This window comes from Aythya ferina (assembly GCF_964211825.1).
Source record: "Aythya ferina genome assembly, chromosome: Z".
Lineage (NCBI taxonomy): Eukaryota > Metazoa > Chordata > Aves > Anseriformes > Anatidae > Aythya > Aythya ferina.
This window is the reverse complement of record NC_140299.1, coordinates 77,296,087-77,319,094: the sequence shown is the minus strand read 5'-3', so window position 1 is coordinate 77,319,094 and position 23,008 is coordinate 77,296,087. Positions and strand designations below refer to the sequence as shown.

The 23,008-nt window shown below is 37.9% G+C and overlaps 1 protein-coding gene across 2 annotated transcripts in view; it reads left to right on the top strand.

Annotated features, from left to right (window-relative positions):
- MSH3 (mutS homolog 3) overlaps window positions 1–23,008 on the top strand; it is a 111,510-nt gene that overhangs the window by 54,708 nt on the left and 33,794 nt on the right. For both annotated transcript variants that reach the window (XM_084503957.1, XM_084503956.1), the window contains exons 13-18: window positions 2,025–2,157; window positions 10,857–11,044; window positions 14,667–14,835; window positions 18,112–18,176; window positions 19,415–19,531; window positions 22,433–22,540. In XM_084503957.1, coding sequence (XP_084360083.1) covers window positions 2,025–2,157; window positions 10,857–11,044; window positions 14,667–14,835; window positions 18,112–18,176; window positions 19,415–19,531; window positions 22,433–22,540 — 780 coding nt within the window. The remainder of the gene's footprint in view (window positions 1–2,024; window positions 2,158–10,856; window positions 11,045–14,666; window positions 14,836–18,111; window positions 18,177–19,414; window positions 19,532–22,432; window positions 22,541–23,008) is intronic.

The window sequence follows — 23,008 nt, the reverse complement described above, 5'->3', positions numbered from 1 at the left end:
TTATTACTTTGACACTGATACTAACACATCCCAATTTCCTTTGCATTATCCAGCTGTCGTTGCAGAGAGCTTCGCTAATTAATGCACAAAGCTTAAATCCGCTGCCTTGAATACGTTGTGTGGAGGCCAGCAGCTTGCTCTTAGGTTATTTGGTTGCATAATTTTTAGTAACGCTGCTGGCCTGTGGTAGGTATGTGCCCATGGCTCTCAGGGATGAGACGTAAAACTCAGGTATGCGGTATGCTGAAAGCAGCCCCTTTTTCAAGCATTTTCCCCTAGTTTCTAGCAGTTTCGCTGATGGTAGCCGCATGCTGCTGCTGCTGTCTGCAGGTTGCCTGGCTGCCATTGGAAATCCTGGCATTGCTTTGGCAGGGCCGCTCTGGGAGCAAATATATGTTGTTTGTGGTGGATGGGGGAATGGTGTTACTGTTTTTAGTATAAACCAGGATGTCACTGGAAAATCCTGACACTTAAGTGCCACTACGTTTATGTGTATCTGAGCGCACATCCAGTCGTGACGTTCTCCCTTTTTCACGTGCAATAAAATTTCAAGGCCTCTTAGATTTAGCTGCCTTCAGGGCCAGAGGCTGCTGGATGCTTGTTGTGATGTCTGCAACCTGCAGAGCTGCCTGATTTTGTTGGATTCCTCACAGGTGGTATTTGCTAGTGGCTGTAGTAGCAAAAGCCGTGAGCATAATACATCACAAGCAAGACAGGCAGTCTTCCCCAGGCTTTTACATTTTGATTACGTGCTTATTTTAGATTTAGAGCTTCTTGTTGGAAACTTCCCGTTTGCCTACCAGTGCCTTCCAGCTTGCTGGTGCACGCACACTGTGCCCAGGAGCACATGGGTGAGGGACTCTGGGAAAACATACCATTTGGAACATTATTTTTTTTATTTTTGTCATGAAAGGTCAGCAAATTCTAGCACAGCTTTCACCTAGTTAACTTTATTTCGTAGTGCACACAGTTGCCACAGAGATAAAGCCTGAACATGTAAAAAGCTACATTCAGAGGAATGGTGCTATTCATCCTTGACACATCTCTTTCGCTGCTGTCGTACAGCAAGATAGCAGCTACCTCTTGCTTTAGCAAAATTTCCTTTCGGCTGCATGCACTGATGGTGCTTTTGTTGACTGGTTCCCAAAGATAGACGCCTAATCTGCATGTTTTGATCACATCCATGTACCACTGATCTCAGTCTTTTCCTAGAAAAAGCACTGAGGCAATTTGGTTCCAAAAAAAAAGGCAAAAAATTAATTTATCTTAGCTCGTCAGTCTATGGCCAGCTCATGGATTTATTGGAACTAACTGTTAACTGTGTCATTAACAGCAGTGTGAATTGAGGTGAACCCTGACAGTATGTTGTCCATTTTAAAGCTCTTTGCTGACAGTGGCAGTAAGAATGTGATTGTAAGAAAGGCACAAATAGTTATGTAATTATTGTTCAAATAAGATGTTTACACATTGTTTGACTTCAGTCTTGACATATGGGGATTAATGTTACAATCTTTGAAAAAAACAAAACAAGCTGAAATCCCAGTGAGATTCATGTAGTTATCAATTGTTGCTCTGGATCAAAAGTAGAAGGACAAAAGAGTTAAATCAAATATATGAGTATTTTGAAATAAACTATGCTACATATACCTTAAAAGCAAAGTCCTACTTCACTTCCCCAGCTCTCACAGAGGTACCTATCAGCAAATTTAGGGTAGGATATTCACAATTGAGTGTTGCTCATTTTATGTACCTTTAAATGAATATGTAGGGGCATGGTGTATATTGGGCTGTTTTGAGCACAGAGAGGGGTGAAAGATGTAACACATTCGGGAGGTTGTTTGCATCTTGAATGAAAGCCCAAGATTCTTTGCATTTCTAAATTCTTCTACTTATCTTCATGAGAATGTGACCTCAGCCAAAATCCAAAAAAAGAAAGAAAAACAGCAAAAAGTTGACTAGCCATATACCTTCCCCTCAGAGAAACGAAAGTTTTATTCATTGCTCTTATGATTATTGTCTTACAGTGAAATAAATGCCCGGCTTGATGCTGTGTCTGAAATTCTCCTGTCAGAATCCAGCGTGTTTGGCCAGATTCAGAATCTTCTTTGTAAGCTGCCAGATATAGAGAGAGGCCTCTGCAGTGTTTTCCACAAGAAGGTATACCCATAATTATCGTAATTTATTGTTTTTTAAATGGCGTGTTTCTATCTTAATATACTTCCATAGTGTTTGTGTGTGTATTTAAAAATATTCCTTGTTAGCCAGGCTGAAGCTGACATAATAAAGGCATACAAGTTTATAATGATGATTTTTGCCTTCTGGTAGACTCTTCTGTTATTTTGTACGTTACCAGTGGTACGTTGTTTGAAGAAGAAATGTCTTAATAGGGTTAGAGAACAGATACACTGTATTGCTGATGCTATCAGGAAAAACATCTATGGTGTTAATGCGTTAGTCACTGGATTTATCGAGAGGAGATGATGCGGTAGATCCTTGTGCCATTGATTTTTTTCCATCTAAAACAATGCATTACAGTCTGTGTGCTTACCTAAAATCACACTTGCAAGTGAAACCACTTGACTGTAGTTAGCTGTTTTCAGATGAATGTTAATTTGTTTATAAATTCTGTAATTTGGATCTCACTTGCACATTTTAATAAGAATTACTTGTAATGAGACACAGGCAGTTCTTAGCTGAAGCAGATTAATGTGCTAATAGCACCTGTGCAGTACTTCATGTTCTTTTATTTCACTGTTATATTGAGAGGTTTTGACAGTTTGTTTTAGATAAAGGAATAGGTGGGTAGGAGAGCAAAGTTGTAATTTCTGTGGATGGTACAGCACAAAGGCTTCATCTCTCTGAAAATCTGAAGTTCAGTTCTTTTCAAGGCCCTCAGGTGTTACTGTGTTAGGCACATGGACAGACTTGTGTATTTCAACGAATGTCTAGCCATAATGCAGTGTATGGAAAGAGGGAGAGTGCGCCAACTTTGTCATCCCCTTAAAATGTGCAGTGTCCACAGGATTACAATTTTTTTTTTTTTCAAAATAACTCTTCAGGAGTTAGTTCACTTTTTAATGGTTCAACTCATTTCAGGTTGAGTGATGTGTAGTAAGGTTTGTAGGAATGCATCTGTATTTCACAACATTCTGTCATTGTCATTCCTCCACTGCTCTCTTGTTCTTTCTTTTCTGTGTGTGTGTATGCTGGTCTGTATCTGTTTCTCCAGTTGTCACCCCTTCCTGTTGTAGGGCTGATTACCCGTCTCAGCTTTAAAGTCAGCGTTTAGGTGGAACCATTCAGAGTTCCTCAGTTTTCATGTGACATACATGTAAACTGCTGGCTGTCTTATCAACAGCCACAGTGGGGTGTTTCATGAATCAGATGTTGGAAGGCAGTTGCAGGAGCAGAGAAGTGCTCCAGCAGAATTCTTAGGAAGGGTGAACAGGGGGGAAGGAAGAAAGGGTATTCTTGTTCCGAGCATGTGATTTGCCATTTGCCTTTGAATTAGCTTTCCTTGGTAAAAATCTAGTTTGTTACCCGCTGCAAGACATGATGGAGAGTGCCCTAAGCACTGAGTAATTCATGGAGATCTGTAGGACTTTGAAATGACAGTGTCCCTGAAAGACAGGGTCTGTTTTGAATAAAGAAGGAAAAACAGACTCTTGGAAACAGATTCTGAAGTCCAGGCAGACAGTGAATATGAGCCTGAAACAAGGTCTCTGCAAAGTACATGTATATTCAGGAACACGAAGTAACTGGTTTTCTTGACTATTTTTTTTTTTTTTGTTCAGAATATCGAATGAATGCTGCAGTTTCAGTTCCCACTAGGAGTGTTTCCAATCCTGTTAACTCCAGATGTCCAGCTCCCACATGCTCAACATGAGGTTCCCCCTCTGCATTTTAATTCCTATTAAGGGATACAAAACTCTCAGCAGAGCACACTGATATCTTAACTAAAGGAATTCCAGCTCTGCTGGAGAACCTGCTGGAAAAAAAAAAGAAAAATGGCAAATCTGACAAGTCTTTCATCTTTCAGGCTCTTTGGACTCCGGTGATGCTTTAAGAAGGCATGTTTCACTAAGGGACACCCCTGAAGTGTACAGGGGTGGCTGACTTGTCTCAGTTGTTCTAAACATCTCTCATTTAGATCAGTCACAGCAGAACTTGTGTTGTGTGGTGTACTTTGTATCAGTAACCTCTGGAGGAGACAGAAAAAACAATAAGGCAAAACAGTGCTGTGTTATGGAACCAACTTTGCAAGGCAAAACATCCTTACAGAAGCTCCTCTGGTAAATAAGTATTGTGTCATCATTGTATGTTTTCCTGGTCTGACTATTAATTTTTTGAATAGGTCCATTGATGATTCTTATCTGGCAGCGTAATTCAGATTTGCAATTACTAATACGACCTTCCACAAACTCCCATTATCCCAAACCACCAGAAAACGTTGCTGGTCTAACTCCAGGTACGAGCAGCCCAGAAAAACAACATTCTTGTACAAAAGGGGAGGGGAGGGAAAATTAGGTATTGCCTTGGAGGTGGTATTACCAGCCCCAAGTTTGCCCCAGCCTAGAAAGGAATTACGGGGACGATAATTATGGGAATGAGGCAAGAGCAATGTTACAGTTGCTACAGAGAGTGGAATTAATACAAGAACTAGGTGTTCTTAGTCCCTGCAGCTCCAGCACCTGACATCTTCCCAGACAGAAATACTAGTAACCACAAAATGGCTTTACCTGTCTCTGGTAAGAAAAGGACAGCTGGAGATGAGCTCTGTGAAAGACCTCTTGATAGCATTCAGTAATGGACTTCAAAAGGCAAATGAGAAAAGGAAGTGTCAAAGAGTTTTGTCTCAGTTGTGCCCAGAGCTGATGCAGAGTTAGATCTTTCTGGAAGACGTATTGGCTCAAGGTGCCTGTTTCCCTTTACAAGTTCAGCCAACCTGTAGCTCCTGGAGAAAACCACTATGTGATTGCTTACCTTTGCTTTGGATTGTACAGAATGGCGAGAAAGTCGTCAGAGCTCTGTGCTGGACTAAGTTTAAAAACCAGTGCGGAACAAAAATGCCATCAGTACTTTTAGAAACATGTCTCACAGGGCCGCTCCAACATTGCCTGCTGGTTTCATGCAGTGGGTTTGTGTTTCAGAAGATAAATATTTATAGAGACTTGATCCGTAAGTGTTTATCTTATTTGTACCCTTGGCTCTATAAACATTACCTTTTGACTGAAGCTCAGTCACCGAAGTGGCCAGCAGTCATGATAACAAATGGCCACGGAATTTATAGAACACGATGAAGTGAAACAGTTTCATTGAAGTCTTGCATGAGAAGTGAAGTCAATCAAACCTTGCCAGGGTGTGTAATAAAATGTCATTTCAGTATGTTCTGCTCCTAACCTCAGCCATAGGGTGCCCTTGTTTTTGAGTTCCTTACAAGTTGCTGCAGTTAAGAAAAACAAACAAACAAAAAACAAACACAAACAAAACTGTTTAATTCTGCATCAGTGTCTGAACTTTGCTGCCCATTTATCAGGCTGCTAACCTGTGCAAAATAAAGTAGGCAGTTGTTACAAGAGGGCTGTTTGCTGCTTGGCTGCCTCCAGCCTCCCTGTGAGATTTGCCTTTCAGCTTTCCAGTGAATAGTTTGCTTCTTCACTGTCATGCTCAGGCTCCTCAGAGGACAAGGGTGCTGCTCAGCTCGGCGCTAAGTTTATAAAATCTTTCACATAAGCTCATTGACCAGAATGATGCTGAAAATGTACCCCTCCCTGGAAGCCACGTTTGATGTTTCATTAAACAGTGGGTGATTTTCAGAAGATTCTAGTATCCTGATGGTTTAGAGAAAACTGTTGTGTATCTTGGGATTTTTTTTCTCTTAATAAATCACCACCTGTTATATATGTCCATTAAATCAGTTACTGTATGTGTAAAATTTTGAGAACAAACTCACCTATAGCATGTTACTGACTTTAGCTTACACGTCTTAATTTCTTCTTACATTTTCTTCTACCATAGCAGCGTGCACCTCATAGCTTAAAACGAGAAACAGTTTTCTAAAGAAATTGCATGACTGATATTTTTAGATTTGCAGCCCTAAATGATGACTTGAGCAAATTGTTCCACCTTAAGCCGATTAATAGAAACAATCTCCTAAAAGGGGGACATAGTAACCTTAGTACAGCAAAAATAGTACACCCACTCTACTAAAAACTTAAAGGTAGTTATTACAGCTTGAAATGAGTGGAAAATGGATGCTGCGTTTTTCAGTTCCTGTTTGTTTAATTCAAAATACTTTGAACTTGGAGTGGTCAATGGCTGTCAGCCGTAGGTGGTTGTGGCACCCTTTCAGACCTGCTGGAAACAATTTTACTAAAGCAAATAAAGCTAAATTGCATTTAGTGTTGTTGTTGAAAGGGTGTGAGGACCTAACATACCGCTGTGTATCTTCCATGTGTTCTCTTTGGTGGCCTCCACACCATTTTCGGTACAATTTGAGAAAGTGCTGGTTGAAACTATTGTTTGACATCACTGTCAGCTCTGAGTTTATTTTACTAGTGCCAGAGAAGCTGTAGCTATCGTGGAGGGCATTTCAAAATTAGACTTCAAAAATATCCTTGAATATGCATGTGAGAATCTTTAGGGAATGCAAGGCTATTAATCCTGCTTTATGTAAACCATTTAACTACATTTTAAAAGCTTCTAATTTATAACACAGTTGCATATTTCTTTTGTAAGGTTACTTAGGTTTTAAATTGAACTACTCCCACTTTAATGGAGCTCAGCTTTTCAGAGTGATTTCTGTGCGTCTGTTCCAAGTTATCTATTTGCTTTGTTCTGCATTGGAACCATTAAAATTTAGATGCAAAGTCCTGCTGAGTTACTGAAATCAAGCTGGGGAAACAACAATGCTCTGAATAAGCGCAAAAGGGTTATGTTCACCTTCTTTCTTGGGAATGTGTTCGGCAAAGTTTTTTTTTTTTTTTTTTTTTCAGTAAAGCACGCTGAATTTCCCGTGTTCCAAAAGTACTGCAGACTGTAGCTCATACTAGAATAAAACACATTTTAACCCATTACACAACAGTGAGGTTGTGTAGTTTAGCGGAGTTCCTGCAGGTAACTTCAGCATGTTTATTAAGCACCCTTTGAGAAATCTCGTGATAGCTGCCGGGGTTGTTTATGGTGCATTTTGTACAGGACCCCTGTTTTATCTTTATAAGTACACGTATATATTGTGGTGGTTGGGTTCTTGTTATTTTATTTTTTTGTTTGTTTTTCTTTTGTTTTGTTTTCTTCTCTCCATGCTTCCTCTGTGGGCGAGAGTACCTTGAAATCCAGCTTTCTCTTCTTGTTGAAACCTCACCTTCCCCAGCCTCATGACTCTTACTGGAACACCTCAGGCAGGTGTTCTCGTATATTATTTAAATCTTTTCCTTTTTCTACCCTCTCAGAGATAGTGTGCTAGTTAAGTTGCCAACACCCAGTTTGATTACTTTTTTAAAAACTTTTTTTTTTAATTAAGGAATGATATTGAAAAAACAAACAAACCCATGCAGTTGATCTATTTCCTACTGCCCATATTTGCCCATTCTTTTTTTTTTTTCTTTTTTTTTTTTTTTTCTGGACATTGTTCTCCTGTGAATCATCTAATGGTGTCTGCTGTCAGGAATCTACTACAAATTTAGTGTGACAGGGCGGCAGCCTTTGTATCCTTGAGGAGTACACTTTGTAGTCAAGGGCAGTCTTACAGAATTTTATCCTTTACATACATCAAGGTTGATGATGATGATGCAGTCAGTCGTACTGTATTTTACTTTGACTTTGAGTCCAAGCCTGGGTTTATCATTTGTTTAGTTTTTGAGACCTTTCCTTTGTGCTTTCACTTCAAATGCCATGGACAGATTTACTGTTTTATTATTTTGTTTTATTTTGTTGTCATAGTTTTTATAAGACAGATTCAGCAAGTTCCAGATTATCAGAAAGATGTTGATAAATTGCAACAAGCATGGGGGAAAAAGTAAGTTTTCATGAAGCTGAATAATGGTTTGTTTATGAAGGAAGATTAAAAGATTATAGTTTGCTTAAATTGATGATTAAAGGAGAACAACAGGTTTAGAGATATTTGAAGGGTCTTAACAGCAAAGAGAGAGTGGAGTTGTGTAATAACTGGTTGTGGAGTGTAATACAAAAGAGTGAAACTAGAGATATTTGGATTAATTTAATGGAAGAGAAATTTTTGTCAGATAAAAACTTTTACATGATGAGATTTTGTGGATTAGTTTATGAAAGGAGCGGCACCACATAGCGTCTTGAAATGTTGATGTCCCAAGAGTAGACAAAAAGAAAATACTTGCAGAAAAATTGAGCAGTTGCAGGGAAGTCACTTAGTAGGTCTCTTCTGCCTCAGACTTACATGGATATGAAACAAATACGAACTTAAGTTTTCCAAAAAGTGATGAGTTGGCTCTGTAGCTGAACATCCCTACTTCAGTCCAGTTGGAGAGTATCTAACAGAGGCTGACTGGCGTTACGGTAACTTCAGTCGCATTGCTTACTCCTTTGATGGAGCGCATCTTAAATGTCCAGAAAGGATTTTTTGTTGATTTTTTTATTTAATAATCTCCAAGATAACGCAGACATCCCCGAACACTGCAATTAACTTAGGAATTATTTTCTTTCCAACCTTATTTTGGTCAGAGACTTAAATTTTCAGCATCCAGTGCAGATTGCCAAGGCTGCAGATTTAAGGCTCTTTATTTTGTGTTTTTACCACATGGGTGTCACTCTTCCAGCTCTAGTTGCAGGTGTGATATGTATTTCATGAGAAGAGAGTTAAAGTTGTTTTATAATTATGTTTTATGATTTTTCAGAAGGTTGCGTTTAGACGTTCTTCATGTTTCAAAGAGCTAATAAACATGATAGAGCAAGCTTATTTTGGGGGTTTGTGTCTGTGGGGACGAAGAGAGATTGTTCCTTTTCAGACAAGCATTTTTGTTAATGCTTGCTGCCATGTGTGGGTTACAAAAGTAGCTCTGGACAAATAACTTCAGTGTAATAGATGAGAGAATTACTTTAGTTCTCGTATAAGGATGTGGGAAGGAACAAGAAACAAAAATGTACCTCTGGGGAGGAATTTAAAGAGAAGAAATGACAAAAAAAAAAAAAAAAAAGTAGATGCTTTATGAAATAGTTCATTGAAGCCTACTTGTTCCTTAATAAGTGGTGTGCTAATCACCAAAAAATACTGACCAGGAATGAAACTCTAGACTACTGCCCGGTGAGAAGAGAAGAAATGTCTGTAAAGAAGGAAGCAACATTTGTGGTGTACCAAGAATATTATAATAAAAGCACTTTTGCATTCAGCATATCCTGTGCCCTCCCTTGCCTCCTCAGGGTGGATGAGGGAGGTAAAGTGTTTTCTTTTCATGTTGTCAGCTGCCCAGTGGGAAAAGTTCAGACCGAACCAGAAATGTTTCTACGCATCAGTAAAAGGAAAGAAAATATAAACATAGTTGTTTATGGACATTTTTTTTTCCAAATCTTCTGAAATGGAAATGCCCTGGAGTCCCCATGAAGTAAGCAGGATGTGATGGGGTTTTGTGTCTCAGAGGTCTGTGTTTCCATCTGATATGCAAATGTGGTGTAGCACAAATGCAAACTTACTTTGGTAAAGAAATAAATAAAAATTTCAAAGAGAATCAGCATTACCTAATCTATCAATGGGGCATGTAGGTGACTGAGTGTTGTGTTGAATGGGAGAGCTGAGAAGGGGGAATGTGGCAGGAGGTGATTTGTTTTGTCAGAGTTGTGAACTGCAAGCAAAACCCTGTCCCTGACAGCTGATTCCTGAAGCTGAGCCAAAAGTAACAAACGGTGCTGACACAGAGGACCATTAAGAATCTAACAGCAAAATATTTGAGCTGCATCACGAGTAATATTAATAGTTTTAAGAGAGAGAGAGAGAGAGAAAGAGAAGAGTTCAAGTTGTGTCTCTTTTACAAGTCGCTGATTTCGGTGAAAAGTTGCTTTAAAGAACCTGATGCTTGTTTTTCATGGGTATCATGGAGCAAGCTCTGAAAGCACTCTGTGTTGTTGGCTGCACTCTGAGAGATTTCCTTTTGATGATACCCTGGCCAACTGCCTGAAGGCAATGATAGAAAAATCTCTTTCATACCTCTGTAGTGAGGAGAGGATGAAAGAAGACTGGGTTAGTGTTTTCTCCTTATTCTCAATTCCTTACCCAAAAATGTGCAAGTGGGGCCCCATCCCATGGAGTCACTGGGATCTCTGTGATAGGTCCAACTTGTCATATAGACCTGGCAACAACCAGACAGACCCTGAATCTGGCAATAGCTGCAAGCACTTTAAGCAGTGGTTTCTGATGTCCTCTTTCTTTTCTCATCTGTGCTGCTTTGCCGAAATTCTCCCTGTGCCCAGCGTTGTCTTTCCAAACCCTCTCTTGCCAAAGCTACAGCTTAGGGATTCAGATGTAGAGGCACAGGCCTGTATGGACAGATTGTGGTATTCATAAAATCACTCAGCATGCTTATTTACTATCTACATGTTATTGGTCTATTTTTCTGCTCTTTGTGTACCGTGTACATGTTACACATCTCCATCCAGCAGTCACAGTAATGGAGATCAGCTCTTGACTGATTCCTGAAGACAGTGGTTAAGACAATTAGCATATTTCATTAACTTTGTGAATGTGGTAAGATTATGCAGTTGCATTACTGTGCATATGCCTTAACTGTATTTTGTGTGATTTTTTAAAAAAAGCCAGAAAACAGTAGGATTTAATGAAAGTAATACATCATAATACATAGTAATGATATAGATGTTGCTTCCCTTTGCAGTGTTCAACCCAAGAGTTCTTCCTGATAGTCAGCACCTTGTCTCGTCTGGACTTGGAAATTCAAGCTCTTGTTCCAGTCATACATTCTCATGTGAAAACGCCTCTGTTACAAAACACACTGCTGGAAATCCCAGAACTTCTCTCCCCAGTAAAACATTATTTAAAGATTCTTAATGAAGAAGCAGCCAAGTAAGTAGAGAAAACAAGTGAATCTTCTGTGCCTCGTAGGATTTCTGAATGTATTCAGTTACGTGAAGTATGCATCTTGTTTTAATACACCTCAGTTTTATATTGTAGCTTTTACATTTATGCATGCACAGGTTGCTTATAGTTAAAGCAGAGGTTCTGAACTAGGTGAGCAAGTATTTTGCCCTGTGGGTGTCTGCCTCCGGCTGAATAATTTTTGAAAAACTTTTCAGTTGTTTTGGGGAATGAATTTAGAGCAAAATATGTTTTGCTCATGTTAATTTACTTAACAACTTATTTATTTATTTATTTTTTAATAGAGAAGCTATTCCTTTTGAAGAGAGACTTGACATTTAACAGAGTGGCTGTTCTGCTGCCAGGAATATGCCTTTTACTAGCTTTGAGCCCCTCTCTGTTTTTTAAATCTCTTTACATACTCACCAATAACAGAGAATATGGAGTTTAATAACTCTGAAGAATCCACGTAGCCTGTGGGATTTGTATCCCCTCATAGCATTTATGGGGTCACTGCCCTGTTCATGCACTCTCTGGAGAATGACTAAATGAGCTACTACCTCAGGCTCCAGGTGCGTTCAGGCTTTTCCCTGTAATTGCCTTTCTGTAGTCTTGGAAAGGAGAGCTGAAAGCATGGAGGCTGTCTGCCCTTTTGTCTTAATTCTGTCCTTCCCTGGTCCAAGAAAAAGCAATGATAGACAAAGAAATCAAGATGAATATACAATAAAATGGAGATTGTCTGAAAATAATTTATTGTGTACTGCTTATTAGGAACTGCTGCCTCAGTTGTTACCGTAGACCCTGGTTTTACACAGGAGGAAGAAGGCGAGAGGCTTAAGGCTTTAGGCTTATGTGGAATCTGGAAGCAAGAACGTGGCTTCAGTAAGTCAGGGATGTGTGATAACCTGTCAGGGACAGGTTTTAGGAAGAATATCTTGGGGCCAGTAAAACTCAATGCTTTTCAGAACAAAATAGTATAAAATCATATGAAAAGCATTCTCTCATGGCGCTAGACACAAGGGCAATCTGGCTTGCACAGCCAACCTTCCTGAGCACTTGACTTTGCAGGCTTCTTGTCTCCTTTCAGCGTAGTTTTTGTTTACACAACATGTTTGTTCAAAGGATGTTCTGAACCCGTTATGAATACCGCCCAGCTTTATGTTCTGATCGTCCTAAACTTCCCTGCTATAAGAAATTTTCATTCAACTTTGTTTGACCATTTTCTTCTGTGAATTACTATGAGATTTAATTGATATACCTAGTGATTCTTTGATGAAATATGCAGCATATAGTTTTAGTGTTTAGTTATATTTAGGCAGCACAGTCTTGATCTTCTTTTTCCCCAACAGACTAAAAATAAACATACATTTTATTTATAAAATCTTTTTTATTTTTCTCCAGCTGAGATTTGAAAAAATCAGAATCAAAGTCCATCACTTCTGTTATTTGCTTCTGAAATAGAGATAGATGGAAAGAGTATAAATTTAGAAGTTGAGAAGGGTTGAAATATTTGCCATGTCCATTGGACAGGTGGGATTATAAGATTTCTACTGGTGCATGGTATCCAATTATAGTTGTGACAGATTATGACAAAACAGACTTTATCTTAATTATACCGGATTTACTGTAGGTAGGTTTAATATATATATATATATTTTTCTGTCAGTGTGCTGATGATGGCTAGAATAGTATAAAAGAATGAGATACACTAGTGTAAAAGGAAGATGTTACTGGTCTGCGGAATGCATGTATTTCAATGTATTCAAGATAAAGACTAAAATAGCTTGCACTTTGGCCTAAATGTATCTCAAACTAGTATGACAATATTATTTGTGCTCAAAAACCGTTCTTTCATAATAATTATGGTGACTATTGATATAATTATATGTGCACACAAACTTGCACATGCATCATGTATTAATTCTATTATGTGCTATGGGTGCAGTCCTGTAGTGCTTTCCAAAATTATGTTTCTGTTCCAAGGGCTTTTTGATGGAGCTTTGTGATACACACGTGTATATATATATATATATATATACTATATATATATATATATATATACTATATATAGTATATGTTATAAAGTTGACAGTTTAAATATATATTTAAACTGTTAGAAAGTTTAAACTGTTATAAAGTTGACAATTTAAATATATACACATATATACATATATATATAAACCTTATATATATATGTATATATTTAAACTGTTATATATGTAAAATAAATATATATATATAAATATATATATATATATTTAAACTGTCAACTTTAACTTTTTGCTAGGCATTACAGTGACAGTTTTCATCAGCTGCTGGCTACTAGCGATCTTTTTTCCTCACATTCCCATGGAAACAGGTCTAATTAGCACAAAATCATTTCTAAAAATTAGTATTGTATTTCAAAATGGCTTCTTTACTGCCACTTATATAATAACTATGTTCTTGTAATGCAAAATCAAAATGCAGGTTTTAGGTTACCTGTCTGGTCACTGAGTCCGGTTGCTGATTCATTCTCAGGGAAAAGGGTATCAGAGTAGGCAGAACGCAAGACTTTTTTTTTTTTTTTATCACTTTCAGATTTTATTATTTTGTTTGCTAATTACTTACTCTCCAGATATTAGATTTCAGGAAACTTAAGCAATTAGCTAGATTTGCACTAAAATACGAATATATATTCCAATTAACTTGGCACTGATTTACACTTTTCGTTGTTTGCCTGATACTTTTTTTTAATTTTATTTTTGATGACAACCTTATCTTTAATAGCTGGTTCAGCTTCCCAATTTTAAACACTTGAATGGCATTTTCGGTTTCAGGTTTCAATCTTGAGCTAAGATAGTACAGCCAAAACAATTCTGTCATTTTTGACAATGAGACTATAAAAGTATTGTTTTGCATGTATTTAAAATACTCTGGTTAATCTTTTCGTATGAAAAGAAGGAGGCTCCTCTGAGAAGCTCCTGATGACATTCTGCTTTGAGGAAGACTTTGTGGGAAGAATTTTTCCTTGCAAGCTTCATGGATATCTGCCCATATTTGGACAAAATTTAAGTCCATGAAAAATCTCTGTTCACATGTTGTACATAAGTTATCCAGAGCTTCCCATTCAACATTGCTAAAAGTTTTGTCTGAACTCAGGATGGGTGGAGCAGCAATTGTAGATGGAGACAGAAAGGAACAATCTTCCTTGTGCTTTCTTTTCTTGCCATTCTGGACCAAAGAAGAATAGGAAGAATAAGCAGAAAGCTGCAGATTTCACGTTCAGAAGAGACCAAAAAAAAAAAAAAAAGACTCAGTAGCATTTGGTATAGAAGTATGAGTGTAACACACACGAGTATAAAGGAATTTTGAATACGTTTTTTGGTGGGGTTCCTGGTGTAGCTTTTGATGGCTTGTTTGCAAAGTGCCTTTCTGTTTATGCAGTGTGGATGACAGCATTTGGTAAATATTTTGTACCATGACCAAGTAACAGAAAATTGTATTTAAAAGGAAAAAAATCTAGTGTTAAAACAAATGAGAATAATGAATAAAAATACAGATGTAGCTAGTAAATAGGGAATATATCTTTGGGTTTACTCTTATTTTATCTTATATTTCTTATGGATAGGACTGGGGATAAAACCCAACTGTTCAAGGACCTTACAGACTTCCCTCTCATCAGTAAGAAAAAGGAAGAGATCCTGGAGGTGCTGTCTAAAATCCAATCACATCTTCTGGAAATTCGTAAACAAATTAGGAATCCTTCTGCAGAGTATGTTACAGTTTCTGGTCAAGAGGTAATATGGTATCTATTATGTATGACTGTATCCTTGTGTTTGTCTAGAAAGCAGTTTGAAACTGGGGCTTAACTAGAACTCTTCATTTAGTATGATGCTTGGTGAGGTCATTTGATTATATTCTTTTGTACAGCTTTGAAGAACAGTTTTCTGACAGTCACTTTGTTAACTCAATTTACTTTAGTGATTTAAAGAATAAAAATACATTAGTGCCGTTAGATTTGCTTCAGTGATGCTTTTCTTTTCTGTATACGTAAAAACACTTGCATACTTCTGAGGTTAACTATGTGACTATTAAGTGCTGAAATATTCTCAGAGAACCCGGAAATACAATGTTAGGTTAATTTGGAGAATGGTAGAATGATTTTGTAAGTACTGATTAAGACTCTAATTTGAAATATATGAGCAAAGAGGAACGGTATTAAAGCATGACAAATGTTACTTTACTGATTTTAATTCTTAGAAGCAGTGCTTGTGGTCTGAACTGTTGTGTGTGTGCTAGATGCTCTGCAGGTATGGACAGGCCATGATTCAGCGAGATGAGAAGTTGAGTCCAAAAAAAGAGAGAGAACAGGTTCCCACAGATTTGTGGGGGAATTGACAGGAGTAGTGAGGTAGCACCATTCAGCATTATTCTTTGGGAATTGACATGAGCAAGTCAAAGGAAAAATCCATGTAAAATTGGGAAAATAATACTGAGAAGCATTGAGGAAATAGTTTGACAGTTGAGGGTAAAAGATATTAATTAGTGAGGAATGAGCAGCATTTGATAAAGACATCAGGTGAGTATACCTTTTGATGGTGACATTGAAAAGAAAAAACCACGTGGCTAGTGAGTTGGGTAGGCTGTCTGCATGAATGCTGAAGTCCAAGAGAAAATGGGAAGAGTATTGTGTGAGGAAGGGAAGAGCTGGGGTTTGAAACCTTTCTCTTAAATAGGATAATTTGAGGGGTAGAAGAAGACAGCTGTGTGGAGGAAGGAAGAAGAGAAGAATTGATTAAAGGCTGGGACGAGCCTGAGGGAGCAGTCAGACATGAACCGGACAAGAGAATTTCAGATCCTCATAAACATAGCTCATAAACAACTGTAGACCAACAGATCTGTCTTGGTTTATGCTTGAGAGGAGCAGAAGAGATTGTGAGTAGCTGTTACCTGATTTCATCTGGTACAGTTGTTTCAGTGACATCAGAAGAGGCAGTAGAAAAAGGGTTGTAGGAGATGGTCAATGAGGTAAGGAAAGACGCTAAAAGAATGGAAGTAATGGAAAGGTAACTGAGTGGAAGGAGCAGAGCACAGGTATAACAAGAGCCTCTTTGAGATGAGGTGTTTCTTCCTCATATCTGTCTGTTAAATTCTTAGATTCTTGTAGCATGCTGATAGATGCAGTAGTATGCAAACACTTAGCAACTATCGCGGGCAGAAGTAGGGTTCTCTGGAAGAGAGTGAAACTTCAAGGAACTTCTGTGCATCTCCCCACTCTGAACATCTTTTTAGGGCACAGGCCTTCATGGAGAAAAACAAAGTCAAACTATTTTCTGTTTAATGTGTGCCCCCAAACCTGTAATTGTGAAAATATGATTAGTTTTTCAGAGTCAGCCCACAGTTTGTTGACTTAGATGTGTTGTGAAGTTCGTGTTAGAGTTCTGGTGAAGCTCCAGGTGACACATATCTTTTGCAAAATGTGAGGTCACACACGTATCTATTTTATCTTTTGTTTCCAGACCTCTACTTTAATTTGTTATAGATACTAAACAGGACACAATGCTGTCCAGATAACGATAGCCTTGCTGTTTGTTTCAGGCAGGATTTATAGAGAAATTGCTACATTTGGCAAATGTTTGCTTCCTGCATGGCATAAGCAGTGCTTTGGTCCTGGTTTATTTAATACTGCAATTATTTATCTAATAGAGCTAAGAATAAGACAGTGAAAAATCTAATGCTTTTGTTGCTTTGAAGGAGGTCACTGTCTCTTTGCTTGTTTCTCACTAGCCACACAAACAAACCAAGCGATTGAACTGTTTATGTTCGTTTAGGCTGTTTTGAGTTCAGGCATTCAGCATAGACACAAATGTGGTATTACTTTCTGTGTTCCTTTTGTAAACATAGCATATTAAGTTGTTTTGAGATGAACTTCAGAAAAAATGTAATACCAGCACATCAGGAGCAACACTAGCAGTAGCAATAATTGGCTTGTTTTCAAATCTTTGCGGATCTCTATTTCTACCTATTTTCAGTCCTGTTATCTCATGTGCATTATACAATTCAAGGGTTTCAACAACACCAAATATTTTAAGGGTATCTTGGGTAAATTAAGAACTAGTGTATTTTGTCCTTTGTGGAATCTTTTGCTCGTTTTAGGATTATTCTTGTTTGTTCTTGAAGGTGATCACTGACTGTTTTGGTGAGGTAAGGAATGTTTTATCTAAATCACACTAACTGCAGTGGAAAAGCTTTGTGAGATGAGAGTCTGATCGTTTGCTGTAAAGGTGATCAGATTCTGAGTTAATTCAATCTCTGCTAGAAATTCATTTTGCAGGTGAATTCTTTTATTTGAGAAAGCCTCAGTTCTTTGACATCTAGGACCTCAGGGAAGGTTATAAAGATAACCAATGTGAATCATATAAAATACCATAATAAACACATCATGTAATTTACAGTGCTCTCAGCCTCTTACTGCTGTTTTCCCCTATTCATTCTCTTTGTGACCTCAAGCATATCTAAATTTGAAATAAGGTACTGTAGATACAGTGCTGACATTCAAGATTTTGAGTTCTTGTTTATGAACTGTTACAGGTAAACGTGTCTCAGTATGAGTCGCTGGTCCTTAGTCAGGAAGACACATCTCTCTGACAAGAAATAGCCTTAGTAGAGGTGGTATATAATGTAGGATCTGTGTAAATAAATTGTGTGCTGATTTGGTGCATGGCTAGGTCAGGATCAGGTAAGCAAAACTCGCATAATAGATTCGGTCTGCTTTTGGCCTGATAGGCAAGCGGAGCATGTTAGTGGTTGGAGGAGTGGAAGAGCAGAGAAGGGACAGCAGCACAGCAGGGCACAGGAACATCTCAGGAATGGAGTCACTGGTAGAAAACGTTCGTGTCATGACCTTCACTTCTGGGGAAAAAGAGCGTTAGTTCCTCCTGGTCTGCTCATCCTCTTCAGGCTGAATATGGCTTTCCTCCAATGCAGACAAATTTCTTGTTATATGAAGAATATTACTCTGTAGTCTTCATACCTACGTGTGATATGTAATATTCCATTTCTGTTTATTTTAGTTTTTGATAGAAGTCAAGAATTCCCACATGTCATGTGTGCCATCAAGCTGGGTTATGGTTAGTAGGTATGTAAAATGTCTTTCAAGTTTGTCCTGTTTTAAAACATGAGAAATAAAACACAGTACCTTGGTGTAACAGTTAATTCCACACACATTCTTGTTGCTCCGTGTGGTTTTTATTTTTAAACTGAAAGCCAACAAAACCAAATTGTTATGTTAATTTTTGCCATAATAGGTTTGATTTAAAAGCACACAAAACCAAACTGAAGAACTGAAATACTTATCTTTTTTGTTCTTTTCCCTCCGCTCCTCTTCTCTCCCCTCAGGTGCAAAGGTACAAGCCTTTCAGAATGATAAATGTTTATTATTTTATTCAGATAGGTAAAGGTGTCTGTACAAAGATCTGTTTGTACATCTCAATAAACTCATTGTATTTAAAATATCATTTTACTTATACATACAAGTATTACTTGGCTTGTAGTAATGTAGTAACGTAGTGTTACATGAAGTAATCATGATTCTTGATAGTAGGTTAAAGAGAGGTGGACTGAACTATGTAATGGGATTTTTTTTCCACCTCAGTCATTTGTTTTATTATTGAAGCAGGTCAGACACCTTCATGTTATAATGTATGTACACAGACATCTATCACCAGAAATAGGCATAGCAAAGGTGAACTCTAAAATGTCGCTATTGACTTGTGCAAGAAGTATTAGAAGTAAAGAGATTAGCCAGAAATCAGAAAATGCAGTAAAAATAAAAATTAAAAAAAAAGGCAATTAAACAACAACAAAAATAAAAATATGCCTAGGAACGTCAGAGTCCTTTAATAAAAATACATATGTAAATAGCAAGTGCCCCAGATGGAAACTAGTATATGTGCATGACAGCCTGTATTTACTACATTTATTTCAGACTCATCATAGTTTTCCTTTTTAAGGTGATTTTTTTAATTGTAATTTTTTGTATATGCAAACAGTCACAGAAAATTTATCTAATTGTGCAGCATATTGCTGAACAGAATTTTGTGAAATACTTATACTTCCGTGATGCATGCTATAGTGTGAAAAACATTTTAAAGGCTTTTTGAATGGGTAGTGGTGCAGCAACTGCTCACTTTAATCACAGTATAGATCACTGGAATCAATAGAGCTTAGTACCACCATAAAATAACATTTTTTTTTTTTAACATATATTTTCAAGGCTTACAGAGAATAAGAAAACTTGTCCAATTTTGCATAGAGATGGTATAACTGATTGCTTAGTAACCTTGATTTCCTGTTTGGCTTTTCTCTATCTTCCAGCACAAAAGCTGTCAGCCGTTTCCACTCTCCTTTCATTATAGAAAATTACAGACATCTGAATCAGCTTCGGGAGCAGCTAATCCTTGTCTGTGGTGCTGAATGGCTAAATTTTCTAGAGTAAGTTTACAAAATAGGATTCATCATTTTATTTTTATTTTTATTTTTGCTACAGGAACAGCAAAGGATGTTTATCTTTTGATAGAAAGAGTTGATAGCTATATTGCCCACAACAAATACGAAGACATGGTCAAAATACTGTTCTTGAAGTTAAAGTATTTTAAAGCAAGACCTTTACAGACAGACCTGAGACCAGATGTGTTATCTCCAGATTTTGAAATTCTCATGAAAATGTATACTTAATAATGCTAAGTGACTCCCAAAATTTGGAAACTAGTATGATAGCACTAAGAACCTGAAAGTGCAACTCTGTGAAAGAGTGAAACTGAATCTAGTATTTTTATTATGTATTTATTTGTGATGTACAGTGCAAATAAGAATAATTTATTGTATAAGCTAAGCAAATTCTTCTTTGACATTACTTAATATACAGTATGGTTTCACTGTTAAGTGTGCCATTATTGAAAGAAAAAATAAATTACAGTTGCAGTGTTACAGTTTTTGAGTGAGAACTGTTCAGGGTATTCAAGCAGTCTCCTGGATGGATGTAATTCTACACAATCGTATGCTGTGTATGATAACCTTGCAACTGACTGTGAATCTGGTAGAAGGCACCTAGAGTGTTACCCCTCACAACTGCCATTGTTTGTCTCAGATCAGAGTTTCAAACAAACTTATTTAACTGTTCGGTCAAAGGATCTTCAAAATGGGAGTCTAAAAATAATTTCTCAAATTTATAAATACCTCTGATTTTTCAGGTGTTGGGTTATTGAATATTTTTTCACTTGTTGTATGAGTTACAGGCCACTGAAATTGTTCCTCATGTCATGCAGTGATTACTGGCTTTCAGTTGTGCTTTTTTCCCCTGATACTGAAACTTAGCAAGTTCCCTTTGAAGCTGTCTCAACATGACAGGGACTTTTTACCTTCTCTGATCTACCATCACACTGAATTTCTGCAAGTAAACATTATTATGCCAAAGTTGCCTTCTAATTATGTATATGTCATATGTCAGTAGTCTCGCCTATGGTAGCTTTCTTCAAAAAGACTTTCTTTAGCACCAGGTCAGCTGCTTTATTACTGGACAGACAATGAGTCCATCATGTATCTTTTAAAGAGAAGCAATCAAACTGGGCCCCCTGTGGCAGAGGATGATGGTTTTCCCTGAGGGTCCCACCTCTGTGTTGCAGGATGGTACGGGGCTGGGTGTGCCTTTGGCTTTAAGTGTCTCAGCCCCCAGTGCTCTGGAGTTGGTGTAGAGACTCCCTGCTGTCAAATGACCTTGGCAGTCAGAGCAAGCAGAGTGGGAATTAAGCTGATCCTGCAAAAACACGAGTAGCTTTTGAATCATCTAGCCCCATGAACAGGACGCATTGCGGGAGAATCTGGGGCTGAGGATGGAGCAGCTGGAAGCAGGTGCTTGGGGCCAGGGAAGGGACAGGAATCTGTGTAGGACCTCTCAGACAGGAGCTAACTTAGCTGCAACACAAAAAGGTGCCCCTTGTACCCTACGTTAATACTTTTACTTGCCCAGTGATGGTTTCTGATTAACTATGAGCAGGGTCCTGCTGCCAGCACTGGCCTAGGAGCAGCTCTTGTTTTATTTGTGATCTCTGTGCAGCTGCGGAGCCACAGGTTGACCACCCCAGTGAACAGCATCAGCAGTATTTTGAAATACTACTATTTTAACACTCATTTAACATTCCAGAAATTGTCTATGATCATTAGTTGCTAAATGCTGTATTATATTTCCTGTTTTAGTGAGTATTAAAATGTGTTTTCTTGCTGCCAGCCCTTCAAAATTCTTGTGAGGTCTGGAAGTCAGGCTTCATCCTTTGTGGCTTTTGCATTAGCATCAGTTCTGTAAAGGCTGTAGGTGACATACAAGTGGCAGAGCCACAGTTTCCCCTTCCCTTCACTGGTGCCCAGGACATGCTGAATGTCATGCCATGAATGTACCTGGGGCCAAGGTTTTGCCTCCTAGTAGGAACCCAGAATTTCTGTTTATTTGGTAGGAACGAGAAAACACATTCCAGTTTGCTCTCCTCAAGCTGTTTTGGCTTTGTGATTCTGTAAAGTAGTTTTGTTAAATAATATTTGTCACTAAATTAGCGATCTAAGTTTGAGCTGACCTGTGTTAACCTCTCTGCACTCAGATCTGCTGCTTTTCATGTTTACTTTGCTGTTTTCAATGCTGATAGCAGCATACAGTATCCTACCCTCTCCCACCTTTTAAAATTCAGCTCCCATACTGGATTTATATTCCAAGTTGTATCCTTGAGACCAGGAGAGGGGAAAAGGAATTCATAAGTGCTAAGAGAATGAAGTCTACTGAAAACTGTGTTCTCCTGGTAACTTCATTAATGTACTGGCTGAAATAGTGCCATAAACAGAAAATGAATTCTTGAATTTTCTTGAATTCTTGAATTTATACAACCATTTGAATGGTTGTATATACCATATTTTGTTGAAATTGTGGACAACTCCTGTGTTCAGGCACTTTTATTGTATATATTTTTGACTTTAGTGTATGATTGAAGTGAATTGGCATCTGGGATTCAGTTACCACTGTGATAAACAGTGGCATTTTTATAGACCTCATTTAGGCAGCAGGGATCAACTGCAGACCCCTTGTATGCTATTTAGCGAATTTCATTTTGTCTGCTTTTTTGTGCTTAAAAATAATTCCCTGTTACAACGGAATCATGAAGTCCTTCTTGATTAAGGTTGTGTCCTCATATGGTAACTTAATACACTGCTGGGAGATTTGAATTCAGAGTAATTTGAAGATCATAGGAGCCCTTTGAGAAACCTGCATGGGGTATATTTTGACAATACATTGGTATCTGTATAAACTTTTTCTTTTTCTTTCTCCTGTTATTTTTCCCTGTTTTGGAATAGCCATTTTAGTGAACATTATCACCCTGTGTCTAAAGCGATTGGTCACCTAGCAACTATCGACTGTCTGTTCTCATTGGCACAGGTGGCTAAACAAGGAGACTACTGCAGGTAATCAATTTTTAATTTTTATTTGGGATTTTATAGGGAATTAGAGTATTTAAAATAAATTTCAGTTGAGTTTGTGTAGCGCAGTATGTATAATTAAAATTGTTTACAGTAATTTAACTTAATCTGATTTTGCAAAGCAATGCTTTTAGCCTTATTTCAAGACCGTAAATGTTGCAATTCACATTTGACAGCTTCCACTTGTCTGTCTGTTGTTTTACGTGAGTCTTGTTGATGGTATCTCACAAACACATAAATATATGTTGAACTTTGCATGGAAACAACGTCCATGCTCCTTATTATTTTCCCAGAGAGGTCTTTCTAATACCAAAGTTTCTCAGGTGTATGAGATGTGTTTCAAAGATGTATTTCGGGTAAAGACAGGTAAATACTAATGCCACCTGCTACAGAAGTGATAATGCCTCACCTACGATAGCGTGTTCAGATCTGATGAGCTGTGCACGTCCCTCC